This window comes from Oryza brachyantha, chromosome 11 (assembly GCF_000231095.2).
Source record: "Oryza brachyantha chromosome 11, ObraRS2, whole genome shotgun sequence".
In the NCBI taxonomy this organism is placed as follows: Eukaryota; Viridiplantae; Streptophyta; class Magnoliopsida; order Poales; family Poaceae; genus Oryza; species Oryza brachyantha.
The window spans coordinates 15,189,549-15,208,898 of record NC_023173.2 but is presented as its reverse complement, the minus strand read 5'-3'; the positions used below and the strand labels follow the sequence as shown (position 1 = coordinate 15,208,898).

General features: G+C 40.0%; 3 protein-coding genes across 4 annotated transcripts; all 3 read left to right on the top strand.

Annotated features, from left to right (window-relative positions):
- The first annotated feature begins 697 nt into the window (after positions 1–697).
- LOC121055685 (agmatine coumaroyltransferase-2-like) lies at positions 698–2,065 on the top strand. The gene has a single exon (XM_040528566.1). It carries the CDS (start codon positions 698–700, stop codon positions 2,063–2,065), a length of 1,368 nt encoding a protein of 455 aa, XP_040384500.1.
- A 7,196-nt stretch (positions 2,066–9,261) lies between these two features.
- On the top strand, positions 9,262–14,964 carry LOC102699819 (putative 14-3-3-like protein GF14-H). Its single transcript, XM_006662980.3, has 7 exons — positions 9,262–9,658; positions 11,201–11,501; positions 12,471–12,558; positions 12,656–12,765; positions 13,181–13,323; positions 14,004–14,038; positions 14,561–14,964. Exons 1-7 carry the CDS (start codon positions 9,595–9,597, stop codon positions 14,564–14,566), a joined length of 747 nt encoding a protein of 248 aa, XP_006663043.1. The 5' UTR covers positions 9,262–9,594; the 3' UTR covers positions 14,567–14,964.
- A 2,484-nt stretch (positions 14,965–17,448) lies between these two features.
- On the top strand, positions 17,449–18,665 carry LOC107305270. 2 transcript variants are annotated; one of them, XM_015842395.2, is made up of 2 exons: positions 17,449–17,832; positions 18,204–18,665. In XM_015842395.2, the coding sequence occupies exons 1-2, from the start codon at positions 17,539–17,541 to the stop codon at positions 18,222–18,224; spliced, it is 315 nt and encodes a 104-aa protein (XP_015697881.1). In that variant the 5' UTR covers positions 17,449–17,538; the 3' UTR covers positions 18,225–18,665. The 2 variants fall into 2 exon arrangements, with proteins under 2 accessions (XP_015697881.1, XP_015697880.1); XM_015842394.2 differs by having other exon boundaries at positions 17,449–17,843; positions 18,204–18,663.
- The last annotated feature ends 685 nt before the right edge of the window (positions 18,666–19,350 follow it).

Sequence of the window (19,350 nt, the reverse complement as noted above, 5' to 3'; positions counted from 1 at the left end):
ATTGAGAAATTGAAGGCCATAATAATGTCCAGTTTGGGTGATGTGGGACAATAATTAGCATGCAGCTGGACGATAAACTCGATATGTAATTTGTTTAATTGTGTTCATTTTGCTGTCGTCAATCATGTCATGTTTGGCATAGATTCGATGCATGATCATCAGCTGTGTCGTCTAGCACATCTTGATAAGTTTTAGTAGTAACCAAGTCTATCATTATCAGCTATATTAGTCTGCTACTAGTTACGACTCCAACTAATCTCATGGACCTAACCATTCGCCAAATTTTAAAACTTAAATTTAGAGTTTATTTTAAGGTTTTTTTATCATAGTTTATTTTTTAGCCTGTCGTTAAGTACACATATAAAAAATATATTCATAAGTTATTCTTTTAGCAAATATACTGTTTGTCTTAGCCAAACGATCACTTTTTTTCCAGTTTCCAGAAGGGAATTAATACTCTGAACACCGTTGATAACCACGGAACAAAACTCAACAACACATAATGTTTTAGATTAATCATTGCCACAAACAGTTTCAACTGCACCAAACAACACCTGTCAGAAAGAAACTAAATTACTCCTAGACATTAAGAAGGAGAGCTCACCAAACATTCTTATTAATCTATGTTGTAATGTCAAGATTTTCAGCTTAAGAGCAATCAGTGTGATACTGTGGTGTTTAGTTGACCTCGATCACGATGGACATCACAGTGCATTCATCGAAGTGCGTCAAACCGGCCTACGCCTACGCCGGCGCCGGCGATGCCCCCGCCGCCGCCGACGTGGTCCCGCTCACCGTGTTCGACAAGGTGAACTTCGACATGTATATCTCCGCCATATACGCGTTCCGCTCGCCGGTCCCGCCCAACGCCGTCCTCGAGGCCGGCCTCGCCAAGGCGCTGGCGGAGTACCGGGAGTACGCGGGGAGGCTCGCCGTGGACGGCGACGGCCGCCGCGTGATCGTCCTCAACGACGCCGGCGCGCGGTTCGTCGAGGCCACGGCCGACGTCGCGCTCGACGCCGTCACGCCGCTGAGCCCGGCGGACGGGGTGGTCGGGCGCCTGCACCCGTGCGGCGACGGCGCCGAGGAGCTGGTGCTGGTCCAGGTAACGCGGTTCGCCTGCGGGTCCGTCGTCGTCGGCACCACCGCGCAGCACGCGGTGGCGGACGGCCGCGCCTCCACCAACTTCTTCCGCGCGTGGAGCCAGGCTACCCGCGGCGCCGCCGTCGACCCCGTCCCGGTGAGCCGCCGCGCGTCCTTCTTCGCGCCCCGCGACCCGTCGCGCGTCGAGTTCGAGCACCGTGGTGCCGAGTTCAAGAAGACGCACGGTGCGCACGTCAACCTGGACGCCTCGTCGAAACACGTCGTCGACGACGACGGCGGCGGCGGCGAGGTGGTGGTGCACGCTGCGCACTTCAGCCGGGAGTTCATCGCCGCGCTCAAGTCGCAGGCGTCGCCGCCGCCGCACCGGTACAGCACGCTGCAGTGCGTGGTGGCGCACCTGTGGCGCTGCATCACGAAGGCGCGCCGCCTCGACGTGCACACCACCACCACCACCAGCCTGTGCATCGCCGTGGACGGCCGGGCCAGGATGCGGCCGCCGGTGCCGGAGGGGTACACGGGCAACGTCGTGCTCTGGGCGCGACCAACCTCCACCCCCCGCGACCTCGTCTCCGCGCCGCTCCGCCACGCCGTGGAGCTCATCAGCCGGGAGGTATCCCGGATCGGCGACGGCTACTTCAAGTCATTCATCGACTTCGCGAGCTCCGGCGCGGTGGAGGACGAGCGGCTGACGCCGATGGCCGACGGCGGCAGGACGGTGCACAGCCCGGACGTGGAGGTGAACAGCTGGCTGCGGATCCCGTTCCGCGGCATGGACTTCGGCGGCGGGCCGCCGCTGTTCGGCATGCCCAGCTACGTGCCGCCGGCGGAGGGGTCGGTGATCGTGCTCCCGTCGTTCTCGTGGGACGGCGGCGTGGACGCCTACGTGCCGCTGTTCCGCCGCGACGTCGGAGCCTTCGACCGCTGCTGCTACTCCTTGGCCGACGCCGGCGCACGGCTTTAGACAAGGAATTTTTTATTTTTTAAACCATTTCAGTAAATAATTTTATTATTAAATCTCAAAGAAAAATATTTTTATCGTATGCATGACACAAAGTTTATATGATGAAAATATTTTTCTTCTATATTTAATAATAAAATTATTTACTAAAATGTTTTAAAAATAAAATATTTCCTTAGACAAGACATCGACATTGCTCTGCCACAGGTACGTACATGTAGCATAAATTAAAGATGAAATCATAAACCGAATGAAATTTCCTGTTTTGCTTTGCAATAGATTTAGCGCATATTTTTTATTTTGCACCGGGTTGTGTTGAAATAAGTTTCATTTAATACCATGGTACATAGAAAAAAACCCATTGCAATTTTATGAAATCTTATACGACTTGAACAAAAGTTCATGAAACATGGTCTAAGTTTAAAAAGTTTTATAAGATCCACCCCTGTTTGAGAGGATTTCACTTCAATTATATGACATAACCTTGTACAAAGCGAAACTCACGAGTCATGTCAATCTATCCCGGTGTAAAGCAAAACAAGATACAAACTACCTGGTGCAAAGTACAATTTACTCTAGATTAAAATTTGAAATTATATAATTCTTTTTCTCATTTTACATGTATATACACAGTTCAAAATATTTTATAAATGTATTATGTTACATATTAATCCTTAGGCCGTTGTTCTAATCCGGCAGGTCGGATGGGCTAAAACTACATGTATAATCTTACCCAGCTCTACATTGTTTGACAGGCCTTAATTCTGACCGATTCCCATATACGAGGATGCGGCCCATTCATATGATTCATCATCGATCACCTGTCAAAGAATGCCTTAAAAAACAGAATTTTGTCATTCCTCTGAAAGAACACAGAAGTGGCCGTGCGAGGCTGCCGCAGCTTAACCTGGGCTCATCCTTTTCTTTTCCAAACGTTTATAAGCTAAAATTTTAAATTTAAAGTAGATTTTAATATTTTTTATAATAGTTTATTTTTAGTATTTGTTTTTAGATCACTAAGAGCATGTATATAAAAGTTCTATTCATAAATTATTTTTCTTTTGGGCTCCATCATTTCGCAGTTGCAACTGTTTATAAGCCAAAATTTGAATTTAGGCCTAAATTTTGAACTTGATTTTGTGGTTTTTTTACACATTTCGTTTTTGAGTCGCTATGGACACATATATAAAAGTTTTATCTGTAAATTATTTTTCATTTTGTAAAAACATGTTTTCGCTTATTCCTTCAAAAAGCGAAACGATGGGAGGCTTTGTAAATATATTGTTTAACTTTTTTTAATGTAAAAACCAAACATGTATATAAAAGTGTCTTCTTGTTGGGAGTGTCGTAACATCGTTAAGGGTGAACTGCTGTTTGGGTTTGGACCGTCTTTTGTTGCTTTTGGACGGCCTCTTATTCAACCTTTTTCGTGTTACAATAGATAGTTTTGTTTTTGCCATAATTCGGAGCACTTGTAACTTTCTTTTCTAGTCCATCCATACTAAAGATGGGGCTTGCTCGTAAGTAGAAGAGATTGTCTGCATATGAGTACCAATGTATTTATGTGGTTCAAATCATAATGAGGGAAAAATCCTATCACAATGTGAAAATATTAGGTGGAAAATGGTCCACAATTCACTCTATTTTTAATCAATTAACAAGTGATCAACTCGACAAAGTAGAGGGTTGCTATTCTACGTGCTATTCATCAAATCTACACAGAATAGGCATCGAATGATATCTATCAGTAGCATCTGATACCCATCATGTTGAGTACTAGTTTATATTTATTGGCTTCTAGCTAATACCTATCGTTAAATGTAGATACTACCACGATACTCATCAATACGAGAATGATCAAAACCGATGATGATCATAGTGGCCCAACGAACAATGGAGGAGTTGAGGCTGAAGGTTGGCCAGGAGAGACAATGAGTCACCGAGAAATCTAGATTCACCACATTCCTGAAAAAGAGAACGTGATCCACCGACCACAGGCAGGGGCAAATAAAATGCATACTGTAGTATACTTTTTCTAAAAAAAAACTCTGTACTATATTTCAAAAAACAACAATTAATTAATTAACATAAGCCCTTGAAATGGCTGGAGTAAAATAAATCAGGCGGAGTATCTATCGACCACACGTAAAAAGAATATTTTTCCATCATGATCGGTTTGATTGACACAAAAGACCAGATAAATATATTTTACACGTTACACGACACAGTTGGACCTCACGAACAAAACAAAAAAAATATCATCCATCATGTCGATTGTGTAGCTAGGCCAAAGTGGTTCCGTGCATGGATATGATGCTACAGTACGAGTGGATATGTCCTCATCTTTTTATTTATACTTATTTTTATAAGCAAACTTTAAATTTAATAACTTTAATTTGAAACAGATTGCATGATTTTTGTCAAGTCGTTTTTAGATCGGTATATATATATATATATAATTTTTAATAGTTAATAAGTGGGTTTCGTTTATATGGATATAAGATTGGGGCAGATCATAGAGAGATAATTGTATATTTATCACTCCTAACCGGTAATTTTGCTAAACTACCATCGGTAGGACGAGCTTCAACAAATGCCACCGTTAACATGGCGCCGCCAGCTAGTATATCATTTTCTTTTTTTTTCGGATTTTGCTTAATTTTTTGGCAGCTTGTCAGTTTTCTTTTCACCAAATTACCCTTGGGTGCATTACTAATCTTCTCTGAACTCGAAACAGTGCAGCCAGCTAGCTAGCCATCCTCTCAGTCTCAGATAACGGGATGTTGGTAATGGCGTCCATGGGAAGAAGATTTTTAACACATAGACGTCTATGTACACCCGGTACTTGTATGTCATCTAAATAGTCATAAAAAATTATGAAAAAAATTAGAAAGATAGTTTGATATAAGTTATATCACTCCACCAACATGCAAGTTTAAATTTAACTTCTACAAATTGTAGCAAAAATAACAAAAACAATTATGAATATGCGTATCCTTAGTTTTAGTTTTATTTGTTTTTTTCTACAACTTATAGAAGTTAAATTTAACCTTGCATATTTATAAAATGATATAACTCATATTAATCTAATCAAATTTTTTTATATTTTTTAATAACTATTAGATGACATGCAAGCACACCCGTGTGCTAAAAACTATTTCCTCATCACGATATCATCAGGCATGAGAGCAAGATCGATAGTAACATCCGTTGTCTACTTCAATTTCATTCCATGTCATACACAAGTAATTTTGTAGCTCACACATACAATAAGAGACTTTAATTTTTAGCTTATTATATTCTTTATGTACTCTATCACATTCCTTTCTTTATCTTGTAAGTAGTACATTTTCTTGGTTTGTGTGTGTAGCCTGGCTCTAAATTAAGCATCCATTTATTTTCTTTTCTTTGTTGTTGCTAACTCAGTAATATTTTTTTTAGAGTCAGCTTAGCATCTCTATTGTATCTGCTCTGAGAGATCAGACGATGGAGCTGATAGAGCTACAGCTAGGTCGGCCCATGAGGCAGCCAGCAGCCGGCGACTCCTCGATGCATCATCCTGCATTATGCCTTCCTGGCCCTGGTGGAGTCCGAGAGAGAGAGAGCTCCACGAATTAAGCGCCGTAGGGTCAAGCACATCTTCATCGATCTCGATCTACCGGCCGGCCGGTGAACCTGGTCGACCTGCATGTATGGATTCATCGATCAAAGCAAGCATGCATGCATGCGCGCGCGTGGCCGGACGAGGGCCCATCGCCCCGCCGGTGCATTGCATCCTTGCATGGCAGATATTCCGTATAAGTGACATAGCCTGATACTCCGTACTAAGTCTGTATTATAACGTACTCTATCCGGTTCTAGAATTCTACTCGTTTAGGACCTAGTTTAGTATATCAAGGTGTGATTAATTTAGGTCTAGTTTTCCATATTTGTCCTTATTAAATACACCTCGGGATTGTTTTTATTCGACAACCGCCCTCCACCGGATTGGCTAGCCTAGTGAGTATACTAACATTAATATCAAAGCATGCATGCTTCGGGAGCAAGCGCTCAAGCCGGAAGCCAATGCGTCCACCGTGCATATGCAAGACTATACAAGTCTAAAATGAACTAAAAATACTAGAACGTGTTGAATTTTGAAATTCACAGTTGGCCAGGACAAGTAGAATTCTAGAACTGGAGGGAGTAAGATGTTTGATTTTTTTTATTGTAATGTTTGATTTGTCTTATTCAGAAATTTAGTATAAATATAAAAAATAACAAGTCGTGCTTAAAATTCTTTTAATAATAAAGTAAGTCATAAGCAAAATAAATGATACTTTCATAATTTTTTGAATAAGAAGAATGGTCAGATATTACAAACACAAAAGCCAACATCTTACATTATGAAACAAACTGAATATTTTTTTTATTTTGTTGGGTATATATGCTTATTTGTAATTTCCTTTACAAATTTTATTGAGGATAGTCTTGTGCCCATAAGAACTACTGCTGCCTAAAACTACGCTATGCATGCATGTAGAGTTAGGTGACGAGTGAGCTAGGTGGAGCAGTAGCAGCCATCATAGCCCTTGCGTCGTTCAAGTATATTTTTGTTTGCTTTTCACATTTTTCAAACGGCTAAGTTAATGATATTTTTTAAATAAAAACTTTACACAAAGTTCATCATATTGAATTTCTAAAATGTATTTCTCATCATTTCCATATTTAAATAACTAAAAAAATAGAAATTGTACTGTGTTTATCTTTTATTCTCTTCGTCTCCATTTACTTGTCACGGTTAACCAATCCTGTTTTAACTTTGATCATTAATAACATTTAAATGTTAGTTGGTGATTAATAAAAGTTATATGATCATACATGTTAGGCATATATAATGTTTTTTCAGTAAAATTATCCGTTATAATTATAACTGGGGATAATTGTTTGATATCGGAGGGAGCATAAAAGCAGAAATATCCGGCCGGCGTTGGCAGCGCCGGCGGACGCGTGGGGGGCTTACGGCTGGCCTGCAGGCTGTGCGAGGGGGTGATAGATAGGCTCTGGAAACTTCCCAAGGGTTGGCCACTGGACTCTGCCCAAGGCTCTGGGCTAAGTTGGCGGTTTGGATCCGAAATTTTTTTTTTCAATCGTCGTATCGGATGTTTGTATGTTAATTAAAAATATTAAATATATACCGATAACAAAACTAATTGTATAAATAAATACTATTTTATTAGATAAATTTTTAAGCTTAATTAATTCATAATCAGCAAATATTCACTGTAGTATCACATTCGTTAATCATAGATTAATTAGGCTCAATAGTCCACAGTATAAGATGCTTTTTATTAATAATCTATATTTACTGATTAATATCAAAGTATTACATGTGACAGTGACTTAAACAAAAACCGAGAGAAAACAAACCACCCCCCCCCCCCCCCCCCGGACCTATCCTCGAGGGGCCAGCAACACAGCATGCAGGACACTTGTGCATCCTCCATCTCGTACGTAAAGTATTCTCTTAAAAAAAAGAGAAAAAAATCCTCTTGTGTGGGGTCCATGTGCCAGTGGTGCAAGAGGCCTCTACAGATATTTCCTTTTAGACAGTTATGCAATTATGCACATATATCGGGTTATCTGGTAACTAACTGATTTATATTTTCCTAATATATTAAATTGGTCACTGTTTTGAACTTGCATAAGGTGTACCTCTCTTCCTTGTTTGCAAAATTTGTTATGATCTATATAAGCGTAACAACGTGTCTGTATTTGTTTAATTTTATTAAAACATAAAGCAAAAGAGAAATTACAATTTATCTATACTAAAATTACACTCACTCTATATTTATGCAAGTTAAGTGGACGACTCTTGTAAGCCTAATTTACACCTTAATTTGTACATGTGTATATGGGCTGTAGTTTAAGGCGAAAACATGTAACGGGTAAATCTGTAGTATCAAAAAGCAGGAATATCTCTTGATTAGTATCAAAAAGCAGGAATATCTACCCATGCAGAAGATACTGCATGCTTTTACAAGTAATCTGCAAATAATGCCTCTTATTAGTCACGGAACATCTTACCCAAAATCAAAAGAAAAAAAAGGATATGTCCAACCTATAACATTGAAACACCTAACCTTTACAAAAACCAGATAGAAAAGCAAGATTTGGGCCACATTTATGTGACTTTTGAACTCCAGTCCTAAAACAGAAAAAAGTAAGTGATTCCTATATTTCCTTCGCCTTTGGTCCCCCAATCTTCTCCTTTAATTGTTGAGATCAACACCTGTTAACCCATTGCTTAACACGTGCACCAGTTGTAAAATATGGGCCCATGATTGATCAGAAAACTAAGCTCCACGTTACAAAAAAAATCCTAGTCTCTTGGCCAGCTAAGGTAGCAACGAGATGTAGAGTATTGCTGAAAGCAAACTGCATGATGGATCTAGACCACCTTTCCATGGATTAAGAAACTGAGAGGTGACAAAAGGTGGCAATGCTACCTCTGTGTGGTCATCATCAGAGGTGATAGCTGTTCTCATGGAGAAAACAAGATAATTGAAAAAAAGCAGTGAGCTAATTTGAAACACAAAAAAAATGACGGGTCAAGCTGATGGATATGATTGATTAGTGTTCAATCCCTTCCTGTCACATTAACTTTTTCATATATCATTCTTAGTTGACAAGAACAAACTGTTCTATAGGTACAAATGAAAAAGAATAAAATCACCCGAGAGAAGAGTCAAAAGTGCTTAGAGCATACTAACAGTTTATCTATTTCATCTCTATCCTAAAAATAGAGGATAAAAGGTAAAGATTAAGCTCCAACAGAACATCCATCTCACTCTCTAGATGTCATACATATTTGAAGAGAGAAACTCTATATTTGGATGTTTTCTTTCCATCCTCTAAAGAAATATGGAGGATGTCATATATGGGTTGCTGGAATAGGAAGAGATATAGAGGATAAAAATATTTTAGATGGTCATTCAAATGAAGATATGTATGACTAAATTTAGATGATCTGTTAGGACGCTCTTATCACTTAAGTACCATAGTTAGTGCTAGAGCAAATCGTGTTCATTCAGTACACCCCATGTCCCAATCTTCAGAAAAGCTTGCTGGAGGTGGCAACAACAGCATGACATGAAAACCAGTGACAAGAAAAAAGATTAATGTATGGCCATGGATGAAGGAGAGCTTGGTAGAGCCAAAGAGAAATATTCAACTGTCACCACAAGGCCCTCTAATCTAAATACCATTCCCCACAAGCAGAGATGCAAAAAAAACCAGAATCAGATCACATCAAGATCACAATCACTGCTGCTAACCACAAGGCCTCCACATATATAGGGGTAGGCACAGGCAGCCATCAGCAAGATCACAATTACTGCTGCTAAGTGCTAACCCCCATTTCAGAAAAGACACCTCACACACCTTCCATTTTAGGAAGGTGAAGAGGGGGAAGAGGAGGAGAGAAGCCAAGCCAACGAGCAGCCCAGCGCTGCTGAAGACGAATCCAGCCCTGGGAGGAGGAGGAGGAGGAGATGAAGGAGAGGGAGAAGGTGGTGCGCTTGGCCAAGCTCGCCGAGCAGGCGGAGAGATACGATGGTATGGTTGGGAGGGGATCGGATTGCTCGATTGCGCCTTCGCTGTGGTGTAGTGTTCTTGGTTCTTGGCTCTTTGCATTTGGGGTTTGGGGAGATCGCTGATCATGTTCTTGCTGCGCTATGGGAAGGATTTGGGGGTTCTTGATTCATTTGCGACATCTGGGATTACTGCTCTATGATTTTTTTTTCTGATTGTTGGATTTCTTGAACAGCGGAGACTGGCTACTTCGCTCATTGTGTTTACTCATTCTATCCATGATCAGAATGTCTGGATGTGTAGCAGTATGACCGGAAAGGCTGTTTCTTGATGATTAGTCTGAATATATGTAGTGTGGTATGACTGGTTTTGATGAAAAAGATTGCCTTTTGATGATATTTTGCTGCCAGGTTGGGGGGTTTGAGTTGTTCAGCAAAGGGAAGAATGAGATCATGAATGACACCTTACATGATTTGTAATTATTGTGCAGTCTTATGTTTGCAATGGTTTGTGGGGGCCAACTCTATGATTTGGGTGTTCCTTAGTCGCTTTCTGTAGTGTTTTGATGTTCGTCTGAGGAAAAGGAAGGATCTTGGGATCACAGATGACACATTCTGTTATGAGGATGGGTATACAGACTAATAGGTTACAATCCATTTCTTTATGACCTACAGTATCTAAGTACACATGATCCACTGAACTCTAGAAGTGTGGAATAAGTGGAACTGTGGAACCCACCATTTCAGTTCACAATTTCTTTTGGGGGGTTAAAAGCGGTTTAGAAGTTCATAACGCAGTTTACTAGTGTGGTTTGATTAAGCATACCCTTCGCTAGCACAAAATAATTTTGGACTGTTTGAAATACTTTTTGCCCATAATTTTAGATTTTTAGACTATAAGATGTACTAGTGTACTTATCAGCCATTTTCTTGGCTCCTAGCATCTTGGCACAAAATAGAAAGTTTTTATAATGCACACTTGCACAGAGGTTCTTGTAGCCTTCTTGGCTCATATCCCTCTTGAAGTGGTAGACAACATAACGTTGACTCTGTTTCCTGCAACTGCAACCTTGTTACCTTCAACTTCCTAATTCCTGAGAATAAACTTCTGATCTGGATAAGCAGTCGATCTTGTTTTCATGAAAAATCCTTTCCTTATCAACAAATAAGTAGGATCACTAGTGAGTGAGAGATCCCTTTGCAGTAAATGGAAAGCATGCTATAACAAGTTAACCACACATGTTGTGCACAACACATGTAATTCTATCGACTAAAGTAGGGGATTGATGCAGTTATATAAGTTGGAGAAAAAAAAGATACAGTACTTCTCGAGTTTGCTGTAGTCCTTCCAGCATATACGTTTTATAAAGGCAGTGACTTCAAATGATGAAGTAACTTCTTAATAAACGAATCTATTCTGCTGCAAAACAGATCCTTCAGCTCTGCTCGCTCAGGAGTCAGGGTAAATTTTGTCATGGAAGACTCAAATCATTTATGTTCAATATATATTTGGTTGCCCTTGTTCCATTGAAGTGAATCTTAACTTGATGCATGATTGTTCCTGCAGACATGGTTGAATTTATGAAGAAACTTGCTAGGATGGATGTGGATATGAGTGCTGAAGAGAGGCTTTTATTTTCAGTTGGTTTTAAGAAAACTATTGGTGCCAGGAGAGCATCATGGAGAACCCTTGAATCACTCGAGCAGAAGGTGACAGCTGGTGAGCAGGCAGGTGTAACGATAAATGGTTACAAAAAGAAAGTAGAGGATGAGCTAAGAGCAGTTTGCAATGAAGTATTATCAATTATTGCTATTCATTGCCTTCCCTTGGCCAATTCGGGTGAAAATGTCGTGTTCTTTTATAAGATGTATGTGCAGGTTCATCAAGTCAACTCTTTGTTTGTGTTTTACTTTTGTCATGTTGGTCTATTTCCTAACTAATGGTCACTATTAGAATTTATTCCCAAACGAGCATCTTATTATTATCCAGGTATATTTGATGATGCAATCCTTTTCTTTTTTAAAAGAATACACAGCTTTGAGCTCATGTAGTCTTTTGAATAGCATTGAGTTAATGCATCCAAAAGATTTTCTGTTAAATCCTCTCCCTAAGCAATTCATGAGTGAAAATCTTGATCCAAGTGGCTACGAAAGGTGGCAAACATGTTTACTTATGATTTGATTACTTTGCTCTGCTATACACGTTGACGTGTTGTGAAACAAATCAAATGTTGACAGTTCTGGTTTGACCTGAACCTAGTCAGATGAAAAAATAATCTGCGCAGCGCTTATTAGCTTATTTATTTTGGTTTACCTAATACTGCACAGCCATGCAATTACTTTTTTAAAAAATCTTCAGTGCACAGCCATTTATAAGGTTAGGGTATTCTTCAGAAAAGAAAAGAAACAGAAACCTAGAGATGAGATAAACCTTTTTGATTCCCAACTTTTATCTTAGTTTTGATCTTCAGTTGAATCATATTACACCTTGATTGATCTGCATTTAGTCTTTTTATTTTGAAGCAATGTCTAGAACTGAGCATAGGTTCTTATGAAGCTCTGCTAAGCTGTCAGCCATAATAACACCTTCTGGTAAAAGTTTCGTGCATAGGTTTTGGATTTCTCAAGTATCTTTTCCACCACTTTCTGAGATTAGATATTGTAAAATTATGCTAGGAACTTTACGTGCTCTATGTTTGGGCCTGGTAATCTATTTAACAATGGGCAGGTTGTCTATCAATTCACCAAGATCTTCCCTCTATAGTATGTGCATGTTCACATGATATTCATGTGCACATCTTTTTTGTCTGCTTTATATGTAACTCGGAAAATTACAGGAAAGGAGACTACTACCGTTACTTGGCTGAATTTAGTGCTGGAACTGAAAGGAAGGCTGCTACTGACCAGTCCCTCATGGCCTATCAGGTGTGAAATCTTTTAAATATAGTACACAGGCTCAAATGGACTTCTGTTGTTAATCCTCGGTTTCCACCTTTGGAAATTTAACTTAATGTTGCTCCAGCATGCTATGGTTGTTGCCTCCAGTGAGCTTTCACCTGCCCATCAATTCAGGCTTGGCCTTGCACTCAACTTCTCCGTCTTCTTTTATGAGATAATGAACTCTACTGAAAGGTTATGCATCATTAATAGCTTCTTTCTCCTTTTTTACTGATACTTTTCAATTTTGTCATAGATAGTCCTAATATGTCACACCTGTTTGAATCATAAGCTGGACTATGTTATTCATTAGATTAAGTTTGAAATTCAAGTAAAGCAATTTACCAATACAAAAAAAAAAGACCTATCATGAGACATTATCGATTTGCATCAATGAACCTCATAAACAAAATGCTCTATGTTACAGTCTGGTCTGATAGGCAAATGTTTCCTGAGTCTGCCTTTGTCTAAGGAATAGATAGGTATGACATCTTATTTTTGTTTAGCTGCATGTTAGACCGTGATAGATTCCACGTCATCCTAGTATTCAGGTTGGCATGGCCTAGTTAGTATAGTCAATGAGGTAGCCATTTTTTTTTTCTTTTTTCAGAGCTAGCCAAGTGGCAAAACAAGCACTTGATGAGGCTAATGATGAGATTAATTCTGCTGGTGTGGAGGGTTACAAGGACAGCATGCTTATGATGCAGCTCCTGAAGGAAAACCTAGCACTGTGGACATCAGAACTAACTGGAGGTAAAGGGCCTATAAGAATTATTTTCATGTATAAACTTGTGATGCATCTTACTTTTGGTACAGAGAATATTCCGTGTTGTAACTTTATTTTTTATTTGGTATCATTTTTGAAGGTTTAGAGAGTAGCAGAATTATGCTTATATCATATGTTGTGGTTGTTATTTCTAGTTCTTTGCGGCAAAAGATGTTATGTGCTTTTGGATTTCCGATATGGAAGAGTCACAATATTCTTAAAGTGAAGTTGCTCGTAGGGGAGTAGAATATCCTATAGTTACTGCATGATATTTGACGAAGGGGGCACAAAAGGTGAGCAACGAATGTTACCCAAAATGACATGACATGGGTGTCCTGTTGAAAGTGTTCATTGTAAAACTTTTTCTCTCATTCTTTGTCATTATGATCATCATTCTGTCTGAGCATCCTATTTTTCTCTAATAATGCTCACTAGGACATCTTTGCATTGGTTCAAGTTTGACGACTAGATTGCTCAAAAATTAGCTACTGGGATGATGATGTAGAAGATTATGTTTATTTCTTATCTATCAAATTATCAAGAAATTGTACTTCTAAGATGGTGATGTAACTCTGTCGATATATCTACCAACACAAACACTGCTGTAACTGTTGTTTTCAGAACTTATTCTCATGATCACAAATATTTTCTTGACAACATAATACAGGTGGAACGTCTAAGGACGATGACGTTGTTATGGAGGTAAGGCACTTCTGCTTATGGCATGCGTTTGATATATATAGCAAAACTATATGTATCCAAGACTTTGCAAGGTTTATGGAAAAAAAAAAACTATGCAGATCATACTAATACCTGTGTTCTATATAGCTATATGTCCAATTTAATGGCTATGAATGTACAGCACAATAAAAAAAATAGATGAGCATTTGCACTAAGGATTTATACTGATTCTTGACACAGCGTAGAAGTATTTTCATATATGAGCCACATAGCAAGGATTGCTACAGAATGGAGGATTTTCGGTGGAATTTAACGGGAATTGAATTAATTCCTACGAAAATCCTGTAAAAATTACTGTGTTCCGAAGAAGCCCTAAAACTTTTGGGATGTAGGTAATCAAAGCACTTTTACACGTCTGAACTCTAGTATATTGTATAACCACAAGCCCTAGTACAAATTTGTTTGATCATACAGTAGCAGTGCAAATATCCTAGAAAAACGTTCTTCAGATGTTGTGCTGACAGCTTTTTTTTTTTTTGGCAGGGCTGACTTTCTGAAATGTTGTAAAGGCTCCAGCATGTCAGCAAAACAATCAGGAACAATACTGATACTGAAGTTGCGACCTCTAGCATGGGAGCCGTGGAAATCATCCGTATTTTTCTCTGTAGTTTCTTCTGTTTTTTTTTTGGCCTCGCCTGGTATTGGTGTGGCCCCTAAAGTATTTTCAGAGTTTGGGTTTGCTGGCCTTGCACCAGCTTTGGTGATATTTTGAGAGCTTGGAGTGGTCACCAACCCAGCTTTGATGTTAGTTTGGAAGTGTACTTTTTTTTTTCAATGCTTGTTAAGCATCTTTGTATACCAAAGGGGTGATGAACTATATCTCTCTTAATGATGATGGAATAAACGTCTCTTGTATTAAGTTGAATACATGCTCCAGTAGTTCAGTGGATGATGCTTCATTAGTTCATTCTATGGTCACTGTATGTTGATAATCACATGGTGAAAACAAAGAATGCGTTGACTTTATGTCATGGGATGATGATAGTCCATCTTTTCACTTTTGCTTATACTTGTATGTCAAAAGATTAAATTTATAATCTTAGATTTGAAGTTGATTTTGGAGTTTTTTTCATTGAAGTTTATTCTCTAACATTAGTTTTTAGATCGCTGAGAATACGTACATAAAAGTTTTATTCATATTTTTTTTATTTGTCATTTTATCTTTTTACATGAAAAACCAAAAGAATCACCTCTGATATATTTTCCGAGAAATATGTGGTGTTTTTGGCAGGGCTTAACCCCATCTGAAGCTCATTGCAATTAGCAAACAATCGGTGGTATTGAGTCATGACCAGTTGACCACTCGCTCTCGCTGCATCACTCAACGAATCGCAATTGGTTATTGGGCTTATTTAACAGCACCGGCGGATTCAGCCCAGCATAAGCATGGGCCGCATTCTACAATCAGGCCCATATAAGCTTATCAACCAATTCAGCCCGAACGCAATCCCGTTATGGGCCCTACAACCGCCGCTGGGAGGCCCAATAGTGCAGCCCACTTTACACACTGGGCCTAATATGGATTCCCCGGCCCATAGGCCCGTAAAGCCCAGGGACAGATTCGGCCCATATCCTCGGCACGTAGGCCGTCATCCCGTCATGGGCCTCCCATATGGTCCTAAAGAAAGCCCAACAAGGGGGGATCGGCCCATAATACTCACTCGGCCCAAGAGACAGCATTCGCCGGATAAGCCTGCAGAAGGGCCCATATAGAGATTCGGCCCGGCCCAGCCCATCCCATCACGCCATGCACTGTACGCTCCCGGTTCGCTCATTGTAACTCTCTCGTTCCTCTGACGAATCAAATTGCTTCCGAAATTCGGACGAGAAAATTTCCTTCTGTACAAGGAACAAGCCGATGTACAACAGTACAGAAATCTAGGAGCTTGGCCCCGATTAGTTCATGAAAAGAAAATTTTGTAGTGTCACGTTGGATATTTGACCGGACGTCGGAAGGGGTTTTCGGATACGAAAAAAAACAAATTTCGCTTATTTGGAAACGACGAGACAAATCTTTTGATCTTAACTAATCCGTAATAAGCACATGCAGGTACCGTAGCACTCATGGCTAATCATGTACTAATTAGGCTCAAAAGATTCGTTTCATGATTTTCTCTCTAACTGTGCAATTAGTTTCTATCTACGTTTAATGCTTCATTTAAGTGTCCAAAAATTCGATATTATATTTTTGAGAAAAAAATTGAAAACCAGACGGGCTAAGAGAGAAGAGAGCTCTTGTAGTTTGGTAAGGCAAGCGAAGAGGTAGGGAAAAAAGGGGGAGATTGCTTAGAGCATTCCTAACAGCTAATCTAAATTTGGTCATCCATATCTTCATTTGGATGATCATCTAAAATACTTTCATCCTTTATATCCCTTTGTACTCCAGCAGATCATCTATATATGGCATTCTCTATATCTATTTGGAGGATTGAAGAGAGAACATCTAAATATAGAATTTCTCTCTTCTAATATGGATGACATCCAAAAATAGATAATGTGATAGATGTTCTGCTGGAGCTCAACTTTTACTCTTCATCCTCTATTTCTAGGATGGAGGATGTGATGAATGAGTTATTAGGGATACTCTTAGAGACCAAGAACACTATAGACTCTCGTAGGTAGAGCAGGCATAATAGCAGACTATAGACCATAAATGATTGTTAGCTTGACTGCCCCTGTGGAAATACACGATCGAGACATCGAGACCGTAGACGACAAACAAAATTAGCGTTGAACTAGAGGGGATATCCTCTAGAGGGTCTAAAAATGTTTGTTTGATTTTATGTGATATATTATCATAACCTTTTCCGGTCTTCTAGCTTGGAATAACCAGCATGTTAGACTATCCCAATGGATCATCTTGCATGATGAAGGGTTTGTTGGAGAGAGATTTAGATTCTGAGAAGCAGCTGCTTGGTAGCCAGCTTCTAAGAATTTGGAAAAGCTTCTAAATCCAGCTTCTAGATTCTTAGTTCATTTTCCAGAATCTGTAACTACATGATGGGAGAGGAAGGGAGAGAAGCAGAGGGAAAAAAATTAAAATAATCTTACATGTGGGACTCACTGGACACCACGTTAGCAAACCGGTCAAGAAATGTGTCAATAGTACCAAGAGACATTTTTTGAATGGATTATGAGTTTATGGATATACATTTCTGGTATTCCGGTCAAAGGACGAAAAACAGACTCGGCTCCAAGTTCAGGGACATCTGATGGACTTTTTCCAAGTCTAGGTGAAGCCTTCTGTGATGGGCTTACTAAAGTTGGCCCAGTACTGGTCGGTGCCGCGAGAGAGAATCGGCCCAAGAGCCCCCAACGAGATATGCACATCCACCAATTTAAAGCAATGGATTTCGTGGTTCGCCCTCCGCCTCCACAACTAAACCCGTCTTCCAAATCGGCGAGGCGAGGCGAGGCGGCGATCGGATCGGCCGGCGAGCATCACCGCCGCCGCCGAAGGCATGGCGGAGGAGGCAGACGCCAACGCGGTGGCCGATGATGGCGGGGTCGAGGAGGCTCCGTTGGTGGAGAGGATGACCCGGGTGCCGCTGGACGTGGTGGACTGGCTGCTCGCTCTCCGACGAGAGCAATTCGCCGACGCCGCCTCCGGCTACCAGTTCATGCATCCGGCCGGCTTCCTCGAGGCCTCGCCGGAGGAGATCGCCGAAGAGTGGAGGGAGCTGATGGACGAGGGGTTCGAGGCCGGCGACTGGTTCGAGAAAGCCGACGACGTGATCGAGAGGTGGATCGAGTTGGTGCGAGCACAGTACGACGCCCAGGGATTCGCCCAGTTCTAGATTGGAAATCAAATTTATTTTATGATCTATAATTGTTATTTTATTTTATTTTTGCCATAGATTTTATTTTAATACTCTCTTTTCCATAGTCTATATCTATATAACTATATTCATCTAAATATATATGTTCAGATTTATACATTACTATCTGACACTGTGATGGTGTTTGTGCCATTGGCACTGTCATGGTGATTTTGTTTGGTTTTTTAATGTAAAATATCGAACAACATATTTATAAATAAAAAATAATTTAGAAATAAAAGTTTTATATATGTACTTTTAACGATTTGCTGCAAAATAAACTTTGGTGAATCATTCAAATCATTTAGGATCGAGATCAAAGACGGTGATGGCGGTCGGCGACGACAAGCCGGAGACCACTGACGATCGAATCGATCGACCACGTTATATTTATTTCAGCATGCATGAAGAAGCAATGAACACGAAAAACCAGTAGAGAGGAGGCATTTGTGTTATCTCTGATGTATCCGTCTAGTGATTTCTCTTGATTATTTCTCAATTCATCCGCATACATTCAAATTGCATAACTCAGTTAATCGTCTAGCTTAGCAATTCCATTGAACCTATTACTGAGTTTTGCTTTTCTGCTCCTCGTTCCACTCCTTTTTTTTGATGGTACAGTCGTACAGAGCTTTCCTTCTCATAAAAAAAGGGATGGTACAGAGCTTGGGATGACCAAAAGATGAACTTGGTGATAGTTTTTCTCTGTCTATATAATGCTTTCTGGGACAATTTTTTAACTGTTGAATTACAGGGATAAGGCCTCAACTGGCGATTTGTTTTCAGTCTTGTTGTTGTTGGGGCAGGTGTGTTGACGTTGGTTCAGTCAGTTCCAAGCTCCAACTGGCTGAAATCATTGTTTCTTCCAGCTTCATCTTACGTAGGCATCTTTGCTGATTGCAGATTTCTGCAGGTTTTCAACCTTTTGGCATTGCTTGATTCAAGCCTGAAAATGCGCTTGCCTTGTTTCTGATGTCAGTTCAGTCCGGGTTGTGCGTGACAGACAGGAACTCGCGATTGCCCATTCCCGTTGTTACATCTCAATCATGATAATCCCCTCGTTTTTACGCTTCTATTTATTATTATAAGCTAAATTTTAAATTTTCAAACTTAAATATAAAGTTGATTTAGAGTTTTTTCACTGAAGCTTATTTTCAACTTTAGCTTTTAGATCGCTAAGAATACGTATATAAAGATTTATTCATAAATTATTTTTCGTTTACAAATATGCGGCTCGGCTTTTTCTAGAAAAAACCAACCAACCACCCCAATATTTCCAACAGTGCCCAAAGATCGACCTATAAATGACGTTGCATGATGATCTGTGCATGATGTTCTAAAGCATCCAGCGCATGAAAAAGAAAACGTTTTCAGAGGGGAAAAGAGAAAGAGAAGCATAAAAGTTCAGCTAATTCTTTGCAGTCTACAAGAATAACCAGCATATCTAACCTGTTC